Source organism: Anticarsia gemmatalis, chromosome 19 (genome assembly GCF_050436995.1).
Source record: "Anticarsia gemmatalis isolate Benzon Research Colony breed Stoneville strain chromosome 19, ilAntGemm2 primary, whole genome shotgun sequence".
Lineage (NCBI taxonomy): Eukaryota > Metazoa > Arthropoda > Insecta > Lepidoptera > Erebidae > Anticarsia > Anticarsia gemmatalis.
The window spans coordinates 8,304,632-8,331,798 of NC_134763.1; the positions used below are offsets into that span (position 1 = coordinate 8,304,632).

At 38.3% G+C, this 27,167-nt stretch overlaps 3 protein-coding genes across 3 annotated transcripts; all 3 read left to right on the forward strand.

Annotated features, from left to right (window-relative positions):
• Nucleotides 1–7,867: 7,867 nt before the first annotated feature.
• On the forward strand, nucleotides 7,868–11,796 carry LOC142981211 (uncharacterized). The gene is made up of 7 exons (XM_076126942.1): nucleotides 7,868–7,955; nucleotides 8,219–8,242; nucleotides 8,996–9,210; nucleotides 9,721–9,847; nucleotides 10,280–10,456; nucleotides 10,972–11,153; nucleotides 11,618–11,796. Exons 1-7 carry the CDS (start codon nucleotides 7,907–7,909, stop codon nucleotides 11,729–11,731), a joined length of 888 nt encoding a protein of 295 aa, XP_075983057.1. The 5' UTR covers nucleotides 7,868–7,906; the 3' UTR covers nucleotides 11,732–11,796.
• Nucleotides 11,797–18,086: 6,290 nt separating this feature from the next.
• On the forward strand, nucleotides 18,087–20,846 carry LOC142981048 (uncharacterized). The gene is made up of 5 exons (XM_076126707.1): nucleotides 18,087–18,325; nucleotides 18,666–18,792; nucleotides 19,057–19,233; nucleotides 19,589–19,770; nucleotides 20,694–20,846. Exons 1-5 carry the CDS (start codon nucleotides 18,155–18,157, stop codon nucleotides 20,799–20,801), a joined length of 765 nt encoding a protein of 254 aa, XP_075982822.1. The 5' UTR covers nucleotides 18,087–18,154; the 3' UTR covers nucleotides 20,802–20,846.
• Nucleotides 20,847–23,509: 2,663 nt separating this feature from the next.
• Nucleotides 23,510–26,674, forward strand: LOC142981189 (uncharacterized). The gene is made up of 7 exons (XM_076126902.1): nucleotides 23,510–23,572; nucleotides 23,871–23,894; nucleotides 24,221–24,435; nucleotides 24,838–24,964; nucleotides 25,187–25,363; nucleotides 26,074–26,255; nucleotides 26,515–26,674. Exons 1-7 carry the CDS (start codon nucleotides 23,524–23,526, stop codon nucleotides 26,626–26,628), a joined length of 888 nt encoding a protein of 295 aa, XP_075983017.1. The 5' UTR covers nucleotides 23,510–23,523; the 3' UTR covers nucleotides 26,629–26,674.
• Nucleotides 26,675–27,167: the final 493 nt, after the last annotated feature.

Below are 27,167 nucleotides of genomic sequence, written 5' to 3' on the forward strand. Positions count from 1 at the left end.
AATGTATATCAAATACGAAATATGTAAATAATGATTCAGTATCTGTTATTAATATTGATATTTAAGTATAAGGCAACGTTTTATATATTAGTTCGGGGAAAAAGTCTTTTCGCATTATAGTATGTATGAACTTGTAATAAAATCTCTTTGGCTTCAAGAATCACAAATGAGTACACGGTTCATTAGATTTCTTTCAGTGAGCTCGTGAGGTACCCAAATATCGAGTTTTTTTGTGTAGAGAGAAGATTTTTGTAAAAATAATTATTTCCATCTTACAGGAGGTTGAAGGTTGGTTTCAGTATGTTACATAGTTTACCTTCTTTTTACTTTTATTTTACGGTGTTCTCAAAACACGTCAAAACAAACACATCTGCCATCTTCCTATTCAGTGAAACATAAAACATTCTTCAATTTCGAAAAAAACATTTTAACCAACCTGGCCCCCCGTTTTTCCTGTTGAAAATGGCCCCAAAAATACTAATTTAAGAATAACCTTTAAGAGATACGACGGAATAATGGATCTAAGTGAACTTATAACTGTAACCAAATTAGATGTTCAAGGTGAATATTGTTACTTGATGATCGGTTGGCAGATAGATTCATTTGAGGTATATCTTTTCAATAAGGATAAATTGTGGAAGGGGCGGTTTTCTCCGAACAGACTAGCAGGATTCAGTAAAAACTTACACATATCTGAGGTAGTATATTTCGACAGCATAAAGAAATGTTTGTCACAAGAACGAGAAAATTACTGTTACGAATTGAAAGGTGGCTTTTTCTACTGGAAACGGAAACTAAGGGATTCTGTACTGATAGAAGGATTTTTGCCCATGGAACTAGACACATCGCCTAAGGATACCCAACCAGACCTAGTAGAAGTGTTGATGGCACTAAACCGCCATTTAAAAGAGAAAGTAAATGGCTTAAAATATAAATTTGAATCAATTAAAACTGACTATCAGAAATGCTTGAAAGATACGGAAGAATTCCTAAATCTTAAAATTGATATGGAAAAAGCGCTTTGTGATAAGTTTCTGAGCTTGCTAAATGTGAAGAAATCGAACGTGACCGCTTTACAACCGAACCCAGCATTGATAAATAAAGCAGATGAAGGAACAGGGATCAGAGAAAACACTGTAACGTAATTAGTACCACATTCATATTCAAACACAATAAATTATATTTTCAGGCCTAACTGATCTGTGTACTACTTATATATTATTTTGAGCAATCCATGATCCACTTATAGTTTTTCTGTCATCATAATTTACAGCCTTTTCTACCCAATGCATAGTCGTCTAGTCTATGCAGTACTATGCACACAGGTTATTTTTTGTATCTCCTTGGTCCCACCTAATTTGACCGGACTAATTCAGTACTTTGTCTACTAATAATCTTCAGTTTTAAAGTTATTCTAGCTACATCATAAACCCATCACGATTCAGGCTTGGTTAATGCCTAGAGGAAATCAGGACCATCTATCTTAGGAACAATTAATGTGGTTTCCAAGATCAAAAACCCTTCTATACTATTTAGACTATTACTTGCTCTCAACGTGTGGCGATTTTATCGATAAAAAATCGCGATATCACGTTCAGGTTCAGCCATTTCAATATCTTAAATGACCCTCGTAAAAACGTGCGTTGATTCATATCTAATGAGTTTGTATCCTATCATTCATGATAGGGGCTGTATATGTTTCTAATCGTATATCATATCTAGTTGTGCCCTACAGTTTCACTCGCCTTTATGGTGAATACTCAGCCCCTTTATGTAGTAACGACAGGGTGCTTTTTCACCAGTGATGTACAGCTATGCTGCGAGGATATTGATGCTAAGCTGTGAAACTATGTGATAGTTTCCACTGAGCTGTTAACATGTCCTATGAAGATGCGCAGTACGTGTGTCCTTACGAATATGACGATCATAATCGAAAAGATTTTTCAAATCTGATCAACAGGCTTATCACGTTTATCAGTTGACTACTAGTATACGTCATATTGATCGCCACTATGCAATACATTGCTACTTTGAAGTCACGTGTTAATCACTATAATCTAAAGGAGAAAACAATGCACAACACAGTGACGTTCAAATATTTGCCTCAGAAGAAGGGAATAGACTGAGATTCGTGATAGCCTCTCTGTACTTCCAAAGATCAACGTTTTCAAACAGACAAACGAAAAGTCTCTTTAATAGCTATATAGGCGCAAGATAGTATCTTTAATCAGCTCTATTAATTGAGCTAATGTATTTTCAAACGTAAAAGTGTAGATTAACATCTTATTTATTTGATAATCAAAGTAAAGTAACACTCTCACGTGGCAAATTAAAATTTGATATCAAATGTAAACATTCTTCTGTGTTGCGTCTGTTTCAGGATGTGTAAAATAATTAGGTAGATAAGTACAAGAACCTTGTACCTTTTGTAGTCAAGAGAAATACGTTCATATTTGTCCGTTCTGCTTCTAATACAAAACTAAGAATTTTTTGCCATCTTAATGTTTCAAAGGCTATTATTTATATTATAGCTTTTCACCGTTCGATAAACGATCTGTTGGTCAACCATCGTATTCCACAGTTGGGTTACTGCTTAGTGGTATTTAAACAGGGCGTCTCCGTGCTTTGCGGGCTTGTAAATGTTAGTCCCGTTTCTTGTCCACAAAGATAACAGTCGTCAAGCTATATCAAAGGTCTTTCGAGTGGCCTTCACATTAGGCTGAACTACTAACTATAAAAAAAATATAGAGCCCACCTACTCTAATATATTATGACTAAGCCGATGTAGACCTGGCGCCATTCTCGGCATCGGCAAAGAAAATGATCAATCGGCTTCCAGCTTATGCTCGCACATGATCGGGAATTATGCTTTCACACGTTGCAACGCCATTAAGGATGACGACGAGTTCTTAAGCATCCATTTGATCTATCATAGTAGATTTACTTTAGGGTTAGTTCAACAGCTCCTACTCTTACTGCTATGAAACGATGTTCTAGTGCGTCAAGTTGGTAATCAGGCATGTACCGGCCTGCCATTCAAGTGTGAAACCAGCCTTTCAGATCTTTTACACGTGTATCATAATAACAAATAAAGCTGCTTCGATATCGAAAAAAACAACTTTAACACGTAGCGACTTCTGCACGCGTAGCGACGTACAATAATTTTACACAAACCAGGCAAAGTATGTTATTAGAAAATCTCTTCTCTTATGAAAGAGAGAGTGTATTAAAAATAATTGTCATTTGCTCTAACAGTGAAAGAAAGCATCCATCGTGATGAAACCTTGCATGCCTAAAAATTGTTTAACGCATTTCTTGAGGGCATTTAAAGTCCCCAACCTGCACTTAGCCAGCCAGCAAGCCACGTCAAAGGCCTTGCGGTGGCTTGAACAACTTTGACACTAGGTTGACCACTAACCATACAGTAAGAAGATGACTTGGCCAGCGCGCTGGACTCGAGGCCCCTTTTCCTTAATACAGGAGGAGATCTTTGCCCAGTATAGGGCCGGTAATGGGTTAAAAAAAACAAATATTTTATGTATTTATTAACACGTTCACAAAGTTTTTCTTCTCTTATATTTAGTACGGTAGTACTTTGTGAAGTCTTGTCTCAATCCTAAATCAGTAGGTTGTTATAATAATATCGTCTCGTCGATTACTATCTACTTTAGTCGTTATGTCACTGTGCACTTGTTTTTACGCGCCATTCCTTATCCAATATCTATTAATTATCACCTAATCAGAATCAATGTAATTTCAATGAACCTAAAAGATTCCGCTGCAGATAGCTGATCATGATTTTTAATTAAATAATATCAATAATTGAAAAATATTCAGGAAGTTCAATTTGTAAGATTGTTTCTACCTAAGTGTAATAATAAAATTGTTTCCATTTGTTACATTAACATGTCTTTACTCCGGATTCTTACCTTATTGAACAGCAATCTTGTTTCGGCACGAATTAGGTACAAGGATGCATTGGTGGATTAAGAATTTTTATTTTTTCTACAGCGATTTTTACGGATGGCATGAGCTTTCCTCGGATACGGTTTAAAAAGTCATGCAACTCAAGTAGGACCTCTTCCTGTATCCGTAGCTTCAGCGTAGCCTTTTTTCCAACTATGTTGGAGTCGGCTTTCAATCGCACCGGATGCAGCTAAATATCAGCTATTTTACATGGAGCGACTGTCTACAGACCTCCACGACCTGGTTACCTGTGTTATAACACGACACCCTACGGTAAGACTAGTTGACAGACTTTCAAGCTTTTGACTATAGGTAACGACAGTCAAAGATCTTTGAAAATGACAGCCAAGACCCACAATTTAACCTGCACTCTGAAACACGGAGTAGCTCGGTTTGTTTAATATATCCATCGATCCGCACTGCCGTTGTTTCGTTGATACTTAAGCCACGAACTCCTGTATCCGTCTAAGCACATAATATAAAAGATAATGTTCATTTGATTCCGATAAGTTAAGCCTCGTGTGCATGTACCGATATCGAGTAATGTAGTTTTGAAGATATTTTTTTATGGACCGAACGCATTTTTTTTTACTAGAATGTCCTTACATGGTCCTGAAATCATAGTTAAAAAGGTCGTCATACAATAAGTATTCCGCAGATTTCCTGATAACAAGTACGTTTTCGTCTGTCACAAACCCTTTACATATGTATATATAAAATAATGTAAAAGTTGTAAGGGGGTTTTTAGGTACATATACCTTACTCCTTACTAAGCAACCAAAGTTATTAGGCAACATTTATGTATACTAATGTCTAGATAGATAGGCTTATCTTAATCTAGAGTAGATTATTTTTGGACCTGAACATGGTGTTAGACGGTTGTTCAAAAGATACAGGCGCATCTGGTCAGTATTGCTGCCGTGACGTTCATACCATTCAACATTAATTTGGAAACACCATTTCAGAGATAAGATTGTTTAAAGCCCTAAAATTGAGCTTTTTAGTTTGGCTACGAAATAAACGATTCTTACTTATTTGCTCTAAGTTTTTTAGTGCATATAGCACATCAATTCGAATATGAAAGAAGAAGTTGAGAATTGAATAATTCTATTAATACATATAATTATAACAACATTATATTCCATAGTCATAGAAAGAATAGAATTTTCATTATAACTTCGACTGTTCTTTGTTAAACTAAAAACGAATCGACGTAATGAACTAGGATGTTATCAATGCTTCAGTATTTTTTAAATCCTTATCTTTTTATTGGGTGAATTGGGTGATTTGAGACTTAAGATTTAAGAGAGATGTCCTTACCTATGTAAAACTTAAAATTTTTTTACGGCTCTGTAGCCTTCGAAAGCATTTTTATATATTAATTATACACCACTACCGGGAAGAGACATCTACAAGTATACATTTTCTCTTTTCTACAGATAAAAAAACAAAACACAGACATTCCATTGAATTCTTTCAATAATTTCAAATGAATATTCAATAATATTGTAAAGAAATTATGCTTCACTTGTTTAAACTATTTGAACAACAATTTTCGCATCAATTAGCATCGCAAATAGTTTTTTTTATTAATTGAATAACACAATAACAATTGTTAAAATTACAAAAAAGTTTTAAGGAGTGCGTCATATTTGAACAAAGTAATTTGTTGTTTTTTTACCAGTTTTCTTAGTTTGTACAGCCGTTCATAAAACAACGATGGCATCTCTCCGTTCCGTCATCCGTCGCGTGATTCTCTACAGTCGATAAGAAAGTTTGTCATATAGGATGTAATGCAAGATAGTACCTGTGACGCCGATAGCTAGCCGGTTGCCGCTGGTCAAAATGGGTAGAGAATCGAGCTACCGTATTTCTTTCCTACAGTCAATTTGGGTAACATTGACAGTGGGAACATGAACTAGTTTCGATTATTTTTTCATATGAAACCAACACAATTGATAAAAGTTTGCAAAACTAAAATAAACTTTATCATATTCCCCTAAGTTCATATTCCCACTGTCAATGTTACCCAAATGATTCAAAGTTAAGATTCCAAATTGACCTTACGTCTTTTGTTTTTATTTTTCTTACTTCTCTGACGGGCTTGCTAATATTACATCAGAGACACAAAATGATTCAGTTTAGAACTAAGTATAATATGGCCCCGGTATACAATAAGCCATTAAAGTAAATAAAGTGTAAGTAAGTGCCTAATCCATTACTGTCTTAGTGGGCAAGGGTCTTCTTCCGGAATGAGGGAAGACTAGGCATTGAGTCTACCTCGTGAGGAGTACTATATTTCCGACGGCAACTATCTAAAGGCGTTCCCGTAGCCTCGGCACTAAGCGGAGGAGGAAGCAACACCTTGGTGGGGAGGTCACCTGGGTTGGGGAGGCCTAGCCCTTCTAGTTAGGAGAGCCCCACATACCCCTGCGCTCCTCCGGGCGTAAGGGATGCAATTTCATCAAAACAAGCAAGAAAAGGAGTTGACCACTAACCACACGATAAGAAGAAGAAGCAGAAGATCGTAGAGAACAACGACGACCGAGGAAGTAGTTAATAAACTATAACATTTTTTTTACTAGAAACTTTAAAAAAAATTACCATGTTCTGAGGCGACAAGAGACGTATAAAAAAATAAAACTAATTGGATAGACTTGGAATAAGTTATTAGGTTTAAGAAGAAAAGATAATATTAAAGCCTCATAAATATTTTTAGGATCTTACACGTGCGCTGTGCTGTTCCTACGACAGCAGTGACTAATTAAATGACTCAGCAAAGGGTTTGATCGTTTGTCAATCAAGATGATCGATTAGATATAAAATATTAGAAACGATTACATTAATAATAAAACAAATATCAACAAACAGAGTTGTGATAGTGCGGGTTCAGTATCTAATAGGTTTCTATTAGGATCATTTATTTTCTTAAATTAAATGCTAATACTCATGATTGACAATTACATTGCGTACTTAAATATTATTTTCTACTATCTTTTGTCTTTATCCCACGTTGAGTATGATCAGCACATCATATGTATTTTCGTTCGAGATTTGGCTGCTTGACGTCAGCCTTTCATACGTTCAACAGAAATGTTTGAGGGGAAATTAGGGCAGTGGTAGAGACTCGGGTTAATATATAGGCATCTGGGACAGATATAGGTGCAACAGGACTGTGGAACGCTGTAACTATTTGGAAGGAGTTGGTAGTTAAGGGTGCCTTGGCTTGGGTTGGTCGGGATGACATGCACGAATGTTACGAATTCTATGATCGGACAGATCCATAGGTAGAGACATCTCTGTACTCACATATTGCGCAACAGTCTTCCTGAAGTCGACAGTCTCCGGGTAAAAATCAAAATATGGAACGAAAATCCACAAAATAACCAGAAAAACAATTGTAAAAAAAATCACAGAGAGGGAAAGCTACGGCTAGGAGCTGGCAAGATCCTATCATCTCGTTTTCATCGTTTTTAGAATTTTTGTAACACGATTCAATGATGCTGAGCTGCGACCAATGGTCGACCACATGACCACAAGACATTTATGAGTAGTTACTAAGTAAAGAAACCGTTAAATAGTGATAGAATCATGTACTTACCTATTAGCTTTAAGCCCAGTTTCACGCAGTATATTTCAGAATGAGTAATAAATAACCTACCCGATTGATAAACTGCGAGCAAATGTACAAAAAAAGTTGTCAAAACTCCGTGTGAGCTGTAAAAAAGTTTATTTAAAAGTGAAACAGAGATCATAATAAGTTTATTTGATCTGCAGCAGGTGTTTTTTTAATAAAAAAAGTGCTGATCACTACGAATTGTATTAACAGAATTAGTCGCGGTACTCTGATGATAAAGAAATGATACATAACAATAACAAGAGTGAGGTATATAAGAGGTGGGCCGGACGCTGATCGAACAGTGAGCACATCTGAAGCATCATGATCCGTACACTGGCTTTACTGTGCCTCGTGGCTGCACCCGCCTTCGGTAAGCCTATTTGTCTAAAAAACTATACAAATAAAAGCCAAAATTTTCTTTTTGGTTATTGCTACTTTATTCTTGACCAGATTTGTTGAAAAAAATATTCGTTCAATTCAATGTCTCTTTTTCATTTTTCTACTTCTATTTCTAGGTTGTTTGCATTTTTCTGGAAAACTTCCTGTTTAGTGCAAGCTTTTTACTATTGATTGCAATCAAAGAAACACAACACGTGCAGCGATGACTAATTAATATTTTTTGCTTCGTTACAGGGTTGTGGGAGAAGGGCTTCAAGGGTAAGTTTGATACAATCTTTAAATTAAAAACTTAAACGGGCTAGCCAAGGCTCTTCTCTTAAATCAAGGAAGCGCTTTTGTGCGGGTTTGCATCCTGAGAATTCAAAATCAAAATCAAAATCAAATCATTTATTCATTTAGGTCAAATATTGACACTTATGATAGTCGTTACAATTACTGAATCTACCACTAGCTCGGAAAGGGGGTAGAGCCTTATGAGAAGAGCTAGCGAGAAACTCACGGCCACTCTTTTCAATCGCCAAAAAGTTTTACAATGTGGTTGATACAATAATTGATCATGCGAGGAGCTGCCAACAATCAGCGATATAGACTAAACGTCAATTAAGTTAAATGAACATAGCTGGGTTATTTATTAGTCTCACATTAAGTCTTCACATCATTAATTTAATTCACAGGCATGCAAGGTTTCAGCACGATGCTCTTCTTGAAGTGACCCTATTTCTAATACAAACAACACTCCGAAAAGTCGTTGGTGCATTACCACGGGTTAGAACCCTAGGTTACTTGCTTGGGTAAAAAATGCTTAAAGATCACTCGGTTATCACTGCTCTGATGCTTTACCTATAAATTGTCACGTTTGTTGATGATGGAAACACGATTGCTCTTCAACACGAAGTGAGACAATGTTGTTTATGCTGCTTAAGTACTCAGTGGCAGGAGTGCTAGAAGTAGGAATATATGAGAGAACAGCAAATGACAGTGGTCTTTCATTTTTTAATTTAACTATTTCAGTAAGGTTTGACCTGAACCCCTTCGCGATCGGGTCTACTTCCTTCATGGACATGCCCACCACACAGTCAGCTGCCACTACGCTAGGATGGGTGGAGATGAACAAGCCCACGTTACCGAGCGGCTACGACGTGCTCGTACTGATGTGTCCTGAGAATGACTACACTCTGTGTATGTTGTACGACGACACCGGCTATATCGCTGGCTTGCAGATCGCTGTGAGTAAACACACCTACAATCTATCTTTTGACAGAATATGTTCCACAAATGTTTTTCTAATATATATAAATGTTTAATTATATAAGTTAACCCATTAATGTCCCGCTGCTGGGCGAGATTCACCTCCCAGAATAAGGGAAGGATTAGTCCTTGCGTCTACTACGCTATCCAAGTGCGGGTTAGATAGCATACCTTCAAGAATTGTTGTAAAGAACTCTCAGGCTTGCAACGTTGTATCACGAATCATCCTTTACCGTTGGAATTAGTGATAATTATTTCTAATACACATATAACTTCGAAAAGTTATTGGTGTGTTGCCTTGGGTCCGAACCTGCAACCACTTGAGTGGGAGGTACCAACTTATACCATTCGGCTATGATTGCTCATTTAAAAATATGGAAGTAAAATGCAAATATAATTTTACGAGTGATATGGAAGGCGGAGATATTAAGATGTCTAACTACGCAGCCATCATTTTCATATTCAGCATATTTGTGTGATATTTACAGTTCGATACGACGAAATTCACGGGCGCTATTTTCGACTGGACCGTCGTCGGCTTCAAGACTTGGTCAGTCACTGTGGACGGAGTCACTACTGAGTACCAAGCCACTCATCAGCTCTACATTTCTGCCGGTACGTAACTGATACCATTTGTTTGAATAAAAATCAGTCCAGATTATTACATGCAAGTTTCATGGCGTACTTGACTACAGTCAAATCAGCTACTCTTTATGAAATGTCAAAAACACATTTTACTATAGAAATACTGTGTAGTGACGTCACAGTTTCGTATTTCCGTCGGTATCGAATGAGTGCCTAGGAAAAGGTTTTAGTCTGTACTCATTACAATTTCAACATTAATACGAACAAAAATTACATAGCCTTAGCATTTTAGATGAACCTTTTACAAGAACAAGTTTAATAATTTTGACTTAACCCAGTCAAGAACCCAATTACAAGTTATCATTGGTTGTGGTGAAACGCATTTTAATATTCTCTTGTATTTTAGTTATTTATTTATCACGTATTATATTATGGTAACTCATTATCTGTATGTGTCCACAGCGACCTTGGCGTTAGACTCGAGTGTCCGTCTAGCAGCTCGCGACGACACGGTGATCCTACAAGACGGACAACTGTACCTGAACGGCCTCAACGGAGCTCTACTCAACGTGTCCACAAATATTGCTGATTTAAAAACAAGCACTGACTACACCAAGCAGGCCTGCATCATTGGCATGGGTACGTACATCTCACACGGTATCAGTAGCACAATTTTCTACAGCCGCTACTGTCAAGTATTATATCGAGAGTTTGACATTTGAAATGTACTGCCAAAATAGTTCTTACACAGCCCGGTAGAGGCGCTAAACAGATTTTCGTGTAAAATTTCTCAATAGTTACTCAGTTACCGGTAGTCGATAGTAGTAGAGAATCGAGCTACAGCATATTTCCGTGACACACTAGGTCCAGTGAAACGTCGCTTTTTTGACAATATAGCCTAGTTCACTGGATGCTCGGCACAGTGGTTGGCGTGGTCACATTGCCGCGATAACACTACCACGTGTTAGTTGGTGTCCCGTTCAGGATATTTGTGTGACGAGCAGAAGTATCTGTACTGGGCATGACTGTATATCTAAATATGTATTAAGGAGCATGCATGCTATTCTGCTTAGTTCAGAATTAAATGACCGTCTGTCAGTTGTTGAAAGGAATTTATTTATTTATCGAATTAAAATGTATTTTGTCTTGACCAGGTAACCATTACTACTACAAAATGACGACGGATCTAGCCTGCAGTGCTGAAACGATCTCCACTTGGTTCCCTCTCGAGTACAACGACCAGCTCGTCGGTGTAGGATTCATGATTCCTGGCAAATACACCGTCGACGATGGCAAACTGTACCCCTTCGAGGATCCTGACAGAGCAGCAATCAAGGTATACTTACAAAAGCACGGGGCTATAGTAAATTCCTTTTATTATATTAAATACCTATGCCTTTAACTAAATAACGGGAGATTTGTAGGAATTAAGACGTATTGTTAAAACCATTTGGCGATTGAAAAGAGTGGCCAGGAGTTTTTTGTCAGCTCTTCTCATCGGTCCTACCTTCCGAACTGGCTGTAAATTCATTCTTTGTATCATTGACAAGCATTTGACCTAAATAAATCAATGATTCTGCCTCAACGACCTATCCGTTTTAACGGGTAGTGCATGGACCACCACTGTAAAAGGCCCACGAGCCTGAAACAATGCACCCAAAGAGGCAGTGTGTGCCAAACCATCAAGAGAATAAATTATTTGATTATGATTTTGACTAATGGGAAATCCTTCAGAATATATGCTGTTTTATTTTATGTGTTATTTCTGAAGTGTTTTAAATGATAATTTGTGTTTTACAGATGATCGTGCCGACCGGTCCCGACTGCCTGTGGGACTACGGCACTACTCCCGGAGTCACCACCATGCACACCTACTTCATCAAAGACGGACATCTCATGACTTGCTTGTGGTAAATGGAGAAAGAATTCACTCAGAAATGTTATGTTGTTATAGGATATTAAACGTTTTTCAATAAGTACTTTATGTTTTACTTTAAAGTTGTATCTATTTTATTTAGTTTTAAGATAAACATTCACTATTTCATCGTATGGTTAGTGGTTAGTGTCAAAGTTGATAAGTCGCCTGAAAGCCTTAGACATAGCTTAACAACTGTAGCGCAATTCCTTAAAGTCGATGCTGTCGAGTATCGAAAGTTTGACGTTTAAAATGTCCTGCAAAAATGGTTCTAGTGGCGCTCGCTAGCGGCGTTGATCGTACAAATTTTTTCGATAGTTAGCCGGTTGTCGGTAGTAGATTGTAATAGAGAATCGAGCTACCGTTGTCTTAATTGACAACATCCGGGAGCTACGATTTACGCGCTATTCTGAGGACGAAGATATCCAGCTCCAATAGCCACTACACGGCTACCCTGCAGACCGTCCGTGCTAAGGTTACTTAACCCGCTGATCGTTTACTGACCGGTAAGCGCAACTATCTATGAGGAGAATTATATATACGTACGATACATTTACTGTCGGTTTCTATGAAGTAAATTTGAACAATATACATTATTCATATGAAAAGGACTGCATCCGTGGCGCAGTGGTCTATGTCGCCGCGCTGCTACCATTGCGCCGGGAGGTCGTGGGTTCGATTCCGACACGGAATAATTATTTGTACGATCCACAAACAATTTTTTCGGGTCTGTTTGTATTTTATGTCGTTTGTTTGTAAGTTTGTAAGAGTCCCGCGATACAAGAGCAATTCTTAATGCAGGAGTTGAAAAAAAAACTATTTACATATGTAAATTAGTCAGTTGGATGTCTGCTATAGAAAGTAATTAAGCCAATAAATAAGGTTTGGTTAAATTATTATAATAATATGTGATACATATATATATATATATATATATATATATATTAATGAGATATGATTTGAACAGCTTTATTGAAAACAAAACATTATTATAGTTAAGTAATAAGTTTTTCATATGACGGTAAACATTTAGTTACCATACAAAACATCTTGGAGGTGAAAAATCTGTAAATATAAAAAAGGAAAATTGAGGTTTCGTAGAGTTAATAAAATATTTTAACCCATTAATGTCCCGTGGCTGGGTAAAGGTCTCCTCTCGTAATGACGGAGGGGTTAGGCCTTGAGTCAACTACGCTGGCCAAGTGCGGGTTGGGGACTTTGCTTACCTTCAAGAACTGTTCTAAATAACTCTCAGGTTGCATAACGAAGTTTTCCTTAACCGTTGGTACAAGAAGTCGTTATTTTTATAACACACTGGGTATAATTCAGCTCAGCCTTTTTTCCAAACTATGTTGGAGTCGGCTTCCAGTCTCACCGGATGCAGCTGAATACCAGTGTTTTACATGGAGCGACTGCCTATCTGACCTTCACAACCCAGTTACCTGGGATATAACACTATACCCTTCGGTAAGACTAATTGTCAGACTTTCTAGCTTCTGACTACTGTTATCGACTGTCAAAGATATTCGAAAACGACAGCCGGGACCCACAATTTAACGTGCCTTCCGAAACACCGAGGAACTCGATATGTGTAAGTTGGTCACCCATCCACAGAACAACCTAGGCAAGCATGGGTTAACCTCAGAGATCGATCCGCGTGGCGGTCGTTAACTAATCCACAGGATTCGAAATAGAGATATAATTAGAATAGACCAATAGTACTTTCCCCAACCTGGGGTTCAAACCCTAGACCTCGTGATTGGCAGCCGGCCACACTACCGACTGCGTCTCAGAGACTGTTATCTAATTTTTCACGTCACTTAAACCGATTTATATGAAATCTAGTTGGAAAGGAGAGATATCATATACTTTGGGTAACGACAGAAGCTATTTTATAAACAAATAATAATAAATTCAACCCTATTCCCGAAAGAGGAAGGGGTCAGGCCTTGAGTCCACGACGCTGACCAAGCACGGGTTGAAGTTGAAGATTTTGTATTTCTTCAAGAACTCGTAGAACTACATGTTTTGTTACATCACGATGTTTTTCTCTACCGTTAGAATAAGTGATAATTATTCCTAACATATACCTAAATAACCATCAATTAAAATTGAGGCGCCAGTTGTGCTCACCAGTTGGTAAACGATCTGTGGGTTAAGCAATCCCGAGCGCGGTCATTCCATAGATGGGTGACCGCAATGTGGTATTTGAACTGGGCGTCTCCGTGCTTTGAAGGACACGTAAAAAGCCGGTCCCGGTTATTGTCAATTAGGATAACAGTCGTTAAGCCACGTCAAAGGTCTTCGTGCGGCTTGAACAACTTTGAATCTAAGTAGACCACAAACCATGCAATAAGAATAAGATGAAGACTATCAATTTCTATGGAGAGTGAACAATTGAGTATCAAGTCCCAAAATTAAATAAGAGTATACTGTAAGTATAGATATATTAAGAACGGATACAAAATACTCGAAAAATATTATAAAAGCTAAGCTTTGGGATTTATTGCTTGGTGAAGGTGATGCCACTATTAAAATGTTAAGGCACACCAAAGTGATCGAGTAATCAATCTCTAAGCACCACTAACATTCTCAAAGTAGTTTGGTTTTTATCGTTTGTTCTATTTATTTTATTTTATGTAGTACTAGAAGTCGCCCACGACTTCGACCGGTGTAAATCCCAATCCCTCCGGTACCTCCTGGATAAAAAGTAGCCTATGTGTTATTTTGGTTTTTCAGCTACCTACATACCAAATTTTATCGTAATCGGTTCAGCAGTATTTGCGTGAAAGAGTAACAAACATCCATACATACGTACTTACATACTCACAAACTTTCGCATTGTGGGTGGTGGACTGGTGGTAGTGGTAATTAGATAAGTAGATGTTAAGTGCGTGACTCACTGGTGTATTGTCTTAAGTTCACCAGCTATCACTGCCAATTTTTTTCGCACAATATTTTCTCCGAGCTAGTGATACAAATGAATATAAAAAGGAGGAAAACTTTACAAAAATCAACACGTGAATGTTTTCTTAATTTCCGTTTCTGAAGCGTGTCACGTGTTGTAAGAAGAGGGGTCTGAATCTGTGTAATTATTTCTGCAAACATAATTAAGTACGCGAGGTATCAGCAGACAGCAGGTGGAACATGTTCCGCACTTAATGAATAATAGAATACGAGAATTAACGCGAACACGCAAGCTGCGACCACGGCGAGTGCAACCTGCACCGAAACGTTAGGCATTTTAGGTCAAATGCGTGTTAGCGTTAATTCCCGTATTCTATTATTCATTAAACATGCAACGCGAGACTTTAAAAGTTATGTTTTGTATATTGTTTATGTTCCATACTTTCGCTTGTGCCTCTCGGCCGCGCCCGTCTTAAGTAAGCCTTGCATAGTTGCATTCATTTTCTCTTAATAAAATATCTTAAAGCATACCAAAAAAATATAGATTTTTAATGGAACAGATCGACGTGTTTGGTACTCTTTGCGAAATTCCGAATAGAAAATGATTTTCAATAATTAGTCTTTCAATCAGAACTAATCTCACTATTGACTGATTTCGGGCTAGGAGCTTTGGTTACAAATAAAGCTTTTTGACGACTTTAAAAAGAAAAGGCTCTTTTCCGATCCATTTAAGTCAGTGGCATATTTTTTTAGGATGATCGCGGATCGATCTCTGAGGTTAAGCTATGCTTGGGGAGGTTGTTCTGTGGACCATCTAATACATACCGAGTTCCTCCGTGTTTCGGAAGGCACATTTAATTGTGGGTCCCGGCTGTCATTTTCAAAGAATTTGACAGTCGTTAACAGTAGTCAGAAGCTTGCAAGTCTGACAACCAGTGTTACTGAAGAGTAGAACCCAGGTGACTGGGTTGTCCGATAGGCAGTCGCTCCGTGTAAAATACTGGTAGTTAGCAGCAGACTTTTTGAAGTTATGTGTTTTACAAATCACTATCACTTGCTCCGACGGAAAAGGAAAACATCTTGATACAACCAGTGCCTGAGAGTTCTTTAGAACAGTTCCTGGAAGCATGCAAAGTCGCCAAATCCACATTTGGCCAGCGTGGTGGACTCAAGGCGTTACTCCTCCCTCATTACGAGAGGAGACCAAGCCCAGCATTTTTTTTTACTTTGATGGACCCACAAAGACCTACATGCGTTTTCCAAATTCCAATTTTGCATTGTTGTCCATTGATTGGAAATAAATAAAGAGAATATGTTTCAAATTTAGTGATCCCGAGAGAATTCTATTGAACAAAAATTCCGAATTTTGAATTAAACATTGAATACACGAATGCATCACGGTAAAATACTTGTTTTTTCCTCAACAGTTACTAATACAGCGGACAACAATCAAATTAATTAACAGAGGGCACAATCGATCTCCATCGTGTCTCGTAGATCAATAGATAAACAGTAATACTAAGATTACATCAAGGTATTAACCATATGTTATCTAGCTAAAGTGTAGCCGTAAATATACAAGTTCAGTAGGTCGATTCTCTACTACTATCGACTACCGATAACCAGCTTGTCATCGAGAAATTTTGTATGAAAATCTGATCAGCCCCTCTGATAGGCGTCTTAGGAACTATTTTGGTAGTACTTTTTACTGTCAAACTCTCGATACTCGACAGTACAGACCATACAGAATTGCGTTATAGTATGCGAAATCTCTGATTTTCGTCGACAATCTATCTATAATCTATATATACATAACTCAAAGGTGACTGAATGACATAGCGATCTATCAACGCACAGCTCAAACTACTGGACGGATCGGGCTGAAATTTGGCATGCAGATAGATATTATGACATAGGCAGCCGGTAAGAAAGGATTTTGATCAATTCTACTCCCAAGGGGATAAAATTGCGGATGAAAGTTGGTATATATCTGTCCTTAGTCACCAACGCGGACGAGGTCGCGGGCAAAAGCTAGTTTGAAAATAAATCACTGACAAACTTGATGCAATCTTAGGCAGTCGTTTTACCAAAGCAACTGCGGTACCCTAACGATAAATTAGTTACTCATCACAATGACCACAACTAAGTATATAAAGGATGTAGCCGTCATGAAACAGACAGCACAGTGAACGCATCTGAAGCATCATGATCCGAACACTGGCTATACTGTGCCTCGTGGCTGCACCCGCCTTTGGTAAGTCTTGAATATATTTCTTTTGAACTGTTTCAATATAAACCATGTATGCTTGATACGTAGGAGCTTTCCTGATATTCCAATTTGTTTACCTTTTTCGGGATAAGAAACCTATAATTCCCAATTTTCTACTTGAGCCAGCAAGCAATATTAAATACTGAATTACGTTGGTCGTTTGGAAAGTGGGATAAAAACAGTGGGTTTTGATATAATTTTAATCTTTTGCTTAATAATTTTCTGCTTCGCCTTGGTTTAAGATCTTGGCAATAAATAAAACGTGATAAAAATCACATTCATTTAGGTACCTATATCCATAATTTTGTAATGTTTGTCTGAGTCATCAGAGAAACAATAAGACTTCTGTACAATTTATTATAACACAAAGTGACTTATGGTCTATTAATATGTTTTCTCTTTTGTTACAGGAATATGGGGTAAGTTTGAAAAAATACACAATTCCTTAATTTGGTTGAGCAATCAGCCAAAGTCACTGCGTTTAGTCCTGGCCAAGTCCTGACTAGCGAACCTAAAGAACCTTTAGGGAAGAACAGGAGGTGGGCTATGATGAGACTCGACAACCGCAACACGACAGTTAGCTCCATCCAGTCTCATTTCCCACGGAGTGCAAGCGATTAATTAAAATGATATTATCTGTTCGGCTTAATCTTAGCAATCTGTCACAATTCGTTTACCGTTTTCCTCAAGGTGTTAGGCGCTGTGTTTTTGATTTCGCTTGATACGATAATTTCGCCGATTAAGCGATAAGGAGTATGTATAGATAATTTCTATCTGATGAGTGCATCAAAAAAACAAGGAAAACCCCGTAATAATGTTATCATATACTTAGCCTATCATTTTGGTTACTATGAATTGCTACATACGTATTCGGTTTGGCACGTCCGGTTCGGAAATATTTACGAACAATAAAACCGAATTGAAGCAAATTACTACTTAAGCAGATTATTGGACTATTGCCGATCGGGGATAATTCTTTGGGTTCGATCGTCACAAGTCGGTTTAAACAAGCACCGCGATACCGAGCGCCATTTTTTCCCCTAACTTTATCAGCACATATTCGGCAATTGTTATCAAACAACAAAAGCGACCCGTTCTTGCGCCGATCAGGTTCATCTACACACATTCGGTTTTGCCACCCGACTAGGCCATTAATGCCGAATATGTATAGCAAGCCTAATTATTTTTAATTTGTTTGTCAGTTCGGTTTGACGCCAACCCCGCCACATTTGGTAAGACGGCGTTTATGCCTATGCCCACGACCACCTTAGAGGCGTCAGCGAAGGGATGGGGAGTGGTAACGAAGCCAACTTTACACCGAGGATACGAGAAGCTCGACCTGTGGTGTCTTCAGAATGACTACACTCTGTGCTTGTTGTACGACGACACTGGCTACATCGCTGGTCTCCAGATCGCTGTGAGTATAGTATCTTCGTTGTACATCATTCTTCACAAATACACCCTTAAACAAAAAACTTCAATATACTTACTCAATTCAATATTCTTTATCATGAACAACAATTTAAATTCTGTAACTTCTTACTCTTCTTATCTAAGAAGAGAAGACTGGACAATACATCACGTTCCGATATTAAACTGTGAACAAGTATCGTTCTCAGTCATGTTTCGTCAATTTATTTCAAAAATTAAGTTTCCAATAAAATGGATCCTAAAATTAAAAAGTGACGCATCATCAGTCATTTGTTCCTATTTCCTACCACACGTTATTTACTTGTTACCTATTGTAAATATTTCAGTTCGACCCGGCCAAGTACAATGGTGCTGTGTTCGACTGGACTACCGTCGGTTTCACCTCTTGGTCTCTCACTGTAGATGGTGTCACTACTGAGTACAAAGTCACTCATCAGTACTATGTTTCCCCTGGTAAGTTACTTGACCCTTATTTTTATAAAATTACTCTACTGTGTACGAGATTGGCGTATCCACCAAATTTTTAACGAACGATTGCTTAATTACTGTAATCAGTACCTGGATTCTTTACAAGTATCGACTACCCACAACCCTCTAACTATCGAGCGCCTCTAGCGGGCTCCGTATGAACTATTTAGCATTACATTTTAAATGTCAAATTCTCGATCGATTTTTTTCCAAGTACCTAGGTTATTTAGAGTAATTATATGTTTACAGAAACCCTGGAATTGGACGCCGCTGACCGCATTGCTGCTCGTAAAGAAGGCTCGATTCTTCAAGACCAGCACCTGTTCCTCCAAGGTTTCTACGGTGGTCTCTACAATGTATCCACCAACGTTGCTGGCTTGAAGTCTGAGACCGAGTACACCAAGCAGGCTTGCATCCCCGCCATGGGTATGTATATCTTAGAAGACATCTGTTTTATCCTCATATATTATATCATGTTGGATTTTTACAAGTATGTTGCTTCGATTATTAAGTATTCGATTAAAGGTAACATTTCTTGTAAGAATTAGAAAAGTTCATCTGTATTTTTGCCTTAAAATACACATTGAACCATTTACCTTAACATGAAAAATGTGACCTAAGATTATAAACAAAATTCGAGGAGTTTGGAGACCCGCGCATTGGGGCGTAATTCATGAATTTCGATGTTCTTGGTGTAGGTTTGAGATGCCTGGTGTTTTTTGGGTCCACTTGTGCACGCTGTAATGCACGATGTATGTTAAAAATATGCATTTTTTTACAGGTAACCACTACTACTACAACATGACCACAAATCTGCCCTGCGGAGCTGACACCATCTTCAACTGGTTCCCTCTGGAGTACAAAGACCAGCTCGTTGGTGTGGGTTTCCTGATTCCTGGCAAATACACCGTCGAAGAGGGCAACCTGTACCCCTTCGAGGATCCTGACAGATCTGTTATCAAGGTACCTACAAAATTATATAAATATTACTCAAAGCAAAAGAACAACTTATTTATTTTATAGAACACTCTTTGATTTTGGCGTGAAAGTCAAAGTTAAATGTGCTTTATTTCATAAAAAGGAGTATATGAAATAGTCAAAATATTTTTTATCTACCACCGTTTTGGAAAATCTGTTGAAATTCGTGAGAAGAAATTACAGGAAACTCACGGCTTTATATAGGTACCTTTACACACACGCTCTTTCGCGCCTGAAACAACAAAGGAAAGAGCGCGCGCCGCGCTCATCTGTCAAACCCGCGGAAAAACGTGAGCGAAGCGTCATCATAAGGAAACTTACCTTACTAAAATACAATTAAAAATAAAAGAGATGTAGAGATAGCTCTTAATATCTCGCTCTATCTAACACGATATCAATCAACATGTGTATAAATTTTATAGCTGATAAATTAAGACAATCGCTTGAGATCTGATACCTAATTTACCACCACAATTTTAGCCTAGAAACAATTTAATCACTGTACTTGTAGTCCTCAAACTGCACTTGGCTAGCGTGATATATACTCAAGGCCTAACCCTCCCTTATCCTGGGAGGATTCTCGTTGCCCAGCATTAAGACAGTAATGAGTCATCATATCATCAGCCTAGCCCTTCTTCCAACTATGTTGGAGTCGGCTTCCAGTCTCACCGGATACAGCTGAATACCCGTATTTTACATAGAGCGACTGCCTATCGGACCTCTACAACCCAGTTACCTGTGTTATAACACGATACCTTCTGGCAAGACTAGTTGTTAGACTTTCATCCTTCTGACGACTGACATAGATCTTTAAAAATGATAGCCGGGGCCTGGGACCCACAATTTAATATGCCTTCTGAATAATAAATGGGTAACATTTACTTATTAATTGTACTTGTGTTGTACAGATGATCGTGCCGACCGGTCCCGAGTGTCTGTGGAACTACGGCGAGATTCCCGGCGTCACCACCATGCACACCTACTTCATCAAGGACGCGTACTTTATGACTTGCTAGATCAACCAGGACCAGAAAAACGATTAACAATAAATTATTTAAGTTATTTCCGTCTTTCTATTTATTTCAATTTACAACCGGCTAGCTACCGAGAAATTGAATATGAAAATTTGATCAGCGCCTCTAATTCTCCATTCTTCATCCAGGCTAACTATTGACAACTATGACTGGCAATATGAGCTTATTAATGATTTAACCTCTACTTCGATAGATGAAGCCGAGAAGATTGTGCTATAATATGTGCTATGCTACAATAACTGTTGTTAACAATAATAAATGTTACCCATTCCGCACTTCGCCAGCGTAGTGAACTCAATGTTACCTCGTTCGGGAGGAAACCCTTGCCCAGCAGTTGGACAGTCATGGGTTAAAAATAATTACCACTGTCGCATTTGCAAGTGGTATTTAAATAAGTTGACTTACAGGCAACAATACAATTTAACAGCATCTGCGGGTCCATGGTGGCGGAATATGGCACAGGTTAGATAGATTTGGAAGAGGAAAGTGGAGGCCTTTGTCCAGCAGTGGGACACATAAAGGGCAAAAAAAACATGCATGTTCACAGATCTAGTGTAATTTTTATCCGTTTTGTTAAAACATAGTAGATTTGATTATGGGGTACACACATTGCAACATTGAAAATTACAAATATGGAGACTTTTATATGTGCCATTTACAACATATTCCCGGCAAAATATAAATCATAAAAATGTTAACTCCACTATCACAAATTTCGGGATACTCCTATACAGAATTTGGTATAATTTCAAATTATGTGAACTAATGATTTCACTCGATGGTGCAACTGTCTGCTAATCTTTTCCTGGTCGTGATTAAGATAATTTACATACAAGATAGTAAACATCGAAGAAGTTTTCAATTCGTCTTATTATTTTGAATGTTAGTTCAGTTACATCATTACTTTTTTTATGTGAATCGATATCGATGATTCTTTTTCATTTGAAAGGTGTTGCCTCGTTTGTGGTTCAACTTGATCCAGATTTGATGAGCAGTTTTTGAGATGTCGTAAAAAGCATAACATGGTCTACATAAATAATATAGTCATGTTGGGTATTACTGGTTATAAAGTGTTAATTCTCACAGTCGTTTTAATTGTTAATTGTCGTTTTAATTAATACACATTTGCTATGTTTATTTTATGTTTTTTTGACACTATTGTAATATAGTTGTAAGAAATGCTAGCCTGATGAATTTTGAGTAATGTTTATTTTAAAACTTATTGCGCAATATTATCGACGATATAGGGGAGACCTAAGGCTGAGGACTCATTAGTTGTGTTGCATCATTGCAACGTATCAATGCGTTGTACACCACACCTGCGTAGCGACGGCGTAGCGCAGCAAGCTACGCTGTTTGTCTACGAATTTTGCTACGTCGTCTTTGTTTTGCGTAGTCGCATCACATAATTTAGCGTGCCACTAAATAAAGTAACATGACGCAATGTTAATGTACTTAACAGATTAAACAAAGGGTAGAGTCGTCCCACATAGATCCCTCGTTGAACGACGGCGATGCATCTATCTAACTTGCAGCATTATAAATGCGCATGTATGCAAGTTTTTATATTTGGTACATAATAATATGTTACTGTAAAAGCCCGAACTGTGGTAAATCCTAAGATTTACCAACTCTCACTGGTAAAAGTCCGAAAAATCCTTTTATTTCGAACTTTTACCACTATTCACTTGATGATGTAGAGATGTCGCCGGAGCCCCGCTACGCAGAGCTCCACCTTCTGGGTGGTATAAAAAAAATATTAGTAGTCAGAAGCTTGAAAGTCTGACAAGCAATCACACCGAAAAATATCCTGTTATAGCCCATGTAACTGGTTTGTGGAGATTCGGGAAGCAGCTGCTCCATGTAAAATACTGGTAATAAACTGCATCCGGTGAAACTGGAACCCGAATCCTACATATTAGGAAAAAAGGTTAGGCTGGTGATAATGCTACCATTTACTCCGGAAGTTCTTTCATGGGGATGAAATCTCGGCAGAAACTAGTGGAACAAAACACATTGCTTGTTCACCAGTAGATATAATATTGTCCAATTATTAAAATTCTGATATTCTCTGATAATTACAGGATGCTTACCTCCGACTGTTGCTACGACACTGAAGAGGAATGGAATGATACAACAAAATGATCACGATCGTCGATTAGATCGCCGGAGATCATTTCAGATATTAGAACCGATTACATCAAGTAATTAACCAAATATTTATCTTCCAAGAGTCTAGTAACTGATAACACAAGTTCCGTATGTAAATTTTGTGGCGCCCATAGCCAGTTGCGCTCACCGGTCGGTAAACGATCTGTGGGTTAAGCAAACCTTGGCGCGGTCATTCTACAGATGGGTGACCGCATAGTGGTTTTTAAACGGGGCATGTTCGTGCTTCGAAGGGCACGTAAAAAGTCGGTCCCGGTGTTGTTAATTAAGATAACAGTCGTTAAGCCACGTCATAGACCTCAGGGCGGCTTGAACCACTTTGACACTAGGTTGACTGACCACTAACCATACGACAAGAAGATATGATTTTTGGTAGAAATTCAGTGATAAAAAAAGTGCTAATCACTACGATTTGTTTGAACAAGAATCACTGCGGTACTCTGATGATAAGGAACTTACTCATCACAATAACAACAAATAAGTATATAAGGGATGTAGTGGACGCTGACCGAACAGTGAGCACATCTGAAGCATCATGATCCGTACACTGGTTTTACTGTGCCTCGTGGCTGCCCCCGCCTTCGGTAAGACTACTATTTCTACTATTCTAGACAACTAAAATTCTAGTCTTCTTTTTTATTATTTTGGCCCACCAGATTCTTTTTTCACACAATTACATTTACTTTTTCTGGTCAATCTTTTGATTTTATTTTCTTTTCCATGTTGAATCATTTTTCTTCATTTTTCACAGTTCCTTCAAGAAGCCTCTGTAATAAGCAAGCTCTCATATTGTGACAGTTAGAAAATCTCAGCCAAATGAGCAAAATAATATTGTTCATGAGTAGACTGAAGACTATAATTAATATTTTCTGTTTGTTACAGGGTTGTGGGAGAAGGGTTTCAAAGGTAAGTTTGGAAAGCAATGTCTCTTGATAATATTTTCCCAATAACATTATATGTCAGACAACCAGTCTTACCAAAGTATATCGTGTTATAACCCAGGTAGGTAATTGGGTTGTAGAGGTCCAATAGGCAGTCACTCTATGCAAAACACTGGTATTCAGCTGCATCTGCTGACTGCAAGCCGACTCCAACATAGTTGGGAGAAAGGCCAGGCTGACATAAATTATATATTTATTTAAGCGGTTTATGTTTATTATAACTCAGGCAGAGAGAACGACAAAACAGACCCTCAACCAACGTGGTCATAATTATTTTTTGTTGTATTTCAGTGAGGTTTGACCTAAACCCCTTCTCCATCGGAAGATCATCGTTCATGGATATGCCCACGACACTCTCAGAGGCCACTACGAAGGGCTGGGAAGAGGTGAACAAGCCAACTCTACCTAATGGATACGACGTGCTTGTACTGATGTGTCGTAAGAATGACTACACTCTATGTATGTTGTACGACGACACCGGCTATATCGCTGGCTTGCAGATCGCTGTGAGTAAAACCGCCTTTATAATCCACCTTTTGATTTTTGAGAATTTATTTTTAACTGGCTTTTCTCCGCGACATCCTCCGCCACCTGAATTTTCCCATGGGAATGCGTCATTTTTCCAGTGTAAAAAGTAGCCTATGTACTTTCTCGGGTAACAAAATATTTCCATACCAAATTTCATGCAATTCGTTTAGTAGTCTAGGGGTGATTGAGTAACAGTTACTTTCGAATTTATAATATTAAAAAGTATGAATGTATAATTGTGATTGAAATGATGTATGTATAATTGTGTAATGTTGTAATGAATTGAAAGTATGTATGTATAATTCTTATCAAAAACTAAAAGTGAAAAGAAAAAAAAAACAGTCAGCTTCATGTTAAATATAATTGTGGGATATTTACAGTTCGATCCGGCGAAGTTCAAGGGCGCAATCTATGACTGGACTGTCAGCGGCTTCACCACTTGGCCCGTCAATGTGAACGGTGTCACTATTAACTACCAAGCCACTCATCAGCTGTACATTTCTGCCGGTACGTACAAATGTATTTAGAAAATCCGTCTAGCTTACGAGAACATTTATTTGCTATCCTTTTTATATACTTATATCCGATCTACGTTTATCTATATTTCCGATCCCTCGGAATCTTCTGTCTATTAGGAGTTGTAGTGAAAAACATTATGTTAGACTCTTGTTCCATTCTTTATTAACGTGTGAGGTACATGGTTATGAATGATTCTGTATGTACCTACAGAGACCCTGGCGTTACACCCAAGCGTTCGTCTAGCGACGCGTGACGACAAGGTGATCCTACAAGACGGACAACTGTACCTGAAGGGATTCAACGGAGCGCTTCTTAACGTGTCCACAAACATTGCTGATTTAAAAACCAGCTCCGATTACACCAAGCAGGCTTGTCTCCTTGGAATGGGTAAGTTCATCTCACTCGTAGCCGGAAGTAGCCAGTTGCGCTCACCGGTCGGTAAACGATCTGTGGGTTAAGCAAACCTTGGCGCGGTCATTGCATAGATGGGTGGGCATAGTGGTATTTGAACAGGGCGTCTCCGTGCTTCGGAGGGCACGTAAAAAGTCGGTCCCGGTAGTTGTCAATTAAGATAACAGTCGTTAAGCCACGTCAAAGGCATTCGGGCGGCTTGAACACCTTTGACACTAGGTTGACCACTAACCATACGACAAGAAGAAGACTCGGGATCAAAACATCATGTGGCACATTGGTAATATTGTCCTAGCCGATATCCGGCTATAGCGGTCAGTCGCATTGAAACTGGCCAACGGTGCAGGACTTTGTTAATAGTGTCCAAATGTGTGCACAATACACTATTCCCTTACTGTCATAACCCGGTGGGACGGATAACTGACACGACCAGTGAGTGGTCAGGCGCCGACGGCTTTATGTGCTTTTTGAGGCAAGTAGGTCTACGACCTCAACTTCCTAACTCCGGGCAATATCTAAGAAATCTCAGACATGACGTTTTGGCTCGATCCAGGATTCGTACCCGAGACCTCTTGCACGGCAGTAGCATTCACTACCGACCGTGCCACAGAAGCAGGCACATTAGTCTAGTGAAGCATCCCTCTTGTGACATGCTTGTAAATTAAATTGTATTTTGTCTTGACCAGGTAACCACTACTACTACAAAATGACAACAGATCTAGTCTGCAGTGCTGAAACGATCTCCACTTGGTTCCCTCTCGAGTACAACGACCAGCTCGTCGGAGTAGGATTCATGCTTCCTGGCAAATACACCATTGAAAGGGGCCAACTGCAACCTTTTGAGGACCCCAACAGGGCAGCAATCAAGGTATACTTTCGTAATCATGCCACAACTTGGTGAGGCACAACAAAAATAACAATACAGCACTGGGCTTTCGTGAATACCTTAAATGAATATGTAATATTAATCAATTAGTTAATGAGAGATTTGTTGGAATGATGTTTAAAGGTTACAGTGCAATCCGCTAGAAGAAAAGTGTGGAACTTTTTTGTACTTACTTCTTAATGGCCCTGTTTTAGTTGTGTCATTTTCTATCATGTTCTTAACGGCTTTTTGTGATATACAGATGATCGTACCCACCGGTCCCGAGTGCCTGTGGAACTACGGCAGCAATCCCGGCGTCACCACCATGCACACCTACTTCATCAAGGATGGACACCGCATGAACTGCTTGTGGTAAATGGCGAAGAAATTGATTCAAAAATGATTTTGCATTATAAGATATTAAACGCTCTTCATTAAACACTTTATATTTTTATTGAAAACCTGGAACTTGTCTTACATGTCTTTAAAAAAGAAGCTACATTATCGACGTGTGCTATTTAAACGAATATTTTACTGTCGTCTTTCACCAAGACTGAGCTCACTTCACCATGTCGTGATAAGTTATAATATAAAAGCAAACAAGAATTTGAATGAATACAATACTGCGTATATTAATAATAAAAGATTTGAACAGCTTTGACGTTACGTAAAATACTGATTCACTTACTTTCATACTATAGAGTGAATGTAAGTGTGTCCAGTTGTTGCCATTTCATTGAGATTGATACTAATTTATCCTTATAAAGACTTATCTAATAAATTAATATTGACACATTTATGTCTGCCAGCTGGGCAAGGGTCTCCTCCCGGAATGAGGGAGGGGCTAAACCTTGAGTTCATGGATGGAATAATTAGTTTAGTTTTAAAATATGCAGATGGATTTGCGAGTTTAAG

What these genes read in the sequence shown, in the direction of transcription:
- LOC142981211 (XM_076126942.1), top strand. Translation starts at nt 7,907, where the DNA reads ATGATCCGTACACTGGCTTTACTGTGCCTCGTGGCTGCACCCGCCTTC. An exon ending in TCGCTGGCTTGCAGATCGCT is followed by an intron (nt 9,211 to 9,720) that starts GTGAGTAAACAC and finishes TGATATTTACAG; the next exon opens with TTCGATACGACGAAATTCAC. An exon ending in CTGACAGAGCAGCAATCAAG is followed by an intron (nt 11,154 to 11,617) that starts GTATACTTACAA and finishes TGTGTTTTACAG; the next exon opens with ATGATCGTGCCGACCGGTCC.
- LOC142981048 (XM_076126707.1), top strand. Translation starts at nt 18,155, where the DNA reads ATGCCTATGCCCACGACCACCTTAGAGGCGTCAGCGAAGGGATGGGGA. An exon ending in TCAGTACTATGTTTCCCCTG is followed by an intron (nt 18,793 to 19,056) that starts GTAAGTTACTTG and finishes ATATGTTTACAG; the next exon opens with AAACCCTGGAATTGGACGCC. An exon ending in CTGACAGATCTGTTATCAAG is followed by an intron (nt 19,771 to 20,693) that starts GTACCTACAAAA and finishes TGTGTTGTACAG; the next exon opens with ATGATCGTGCCGACCGGTCC.
- LOC142981189 (XM_076126902.1), top strand. Translation starts at nt 23,524, where the DNA reads ATGATCCGTACACTGGTTTTACTGTGCCTCGTGGCTGCCCCCGCCTTC. An exon ending in TCGCTGGCTTGCAGATCGCT is followed by an intron (nt 24,436 to 24,837) that starts GTGAGTAAAACC and finishes GGATATTTACAG; the next exon opens with TTCGATCCGGCGAAGTTCAA. An exon ending in CCAACAGGGCAGCAATCAAG is followed by an intron (nt 26,256 to 26,514) that starts GTATACTTTCGT and finishes TGTGATATACAG; the next exon opens with ATGATCGTACCCACCGGTCC.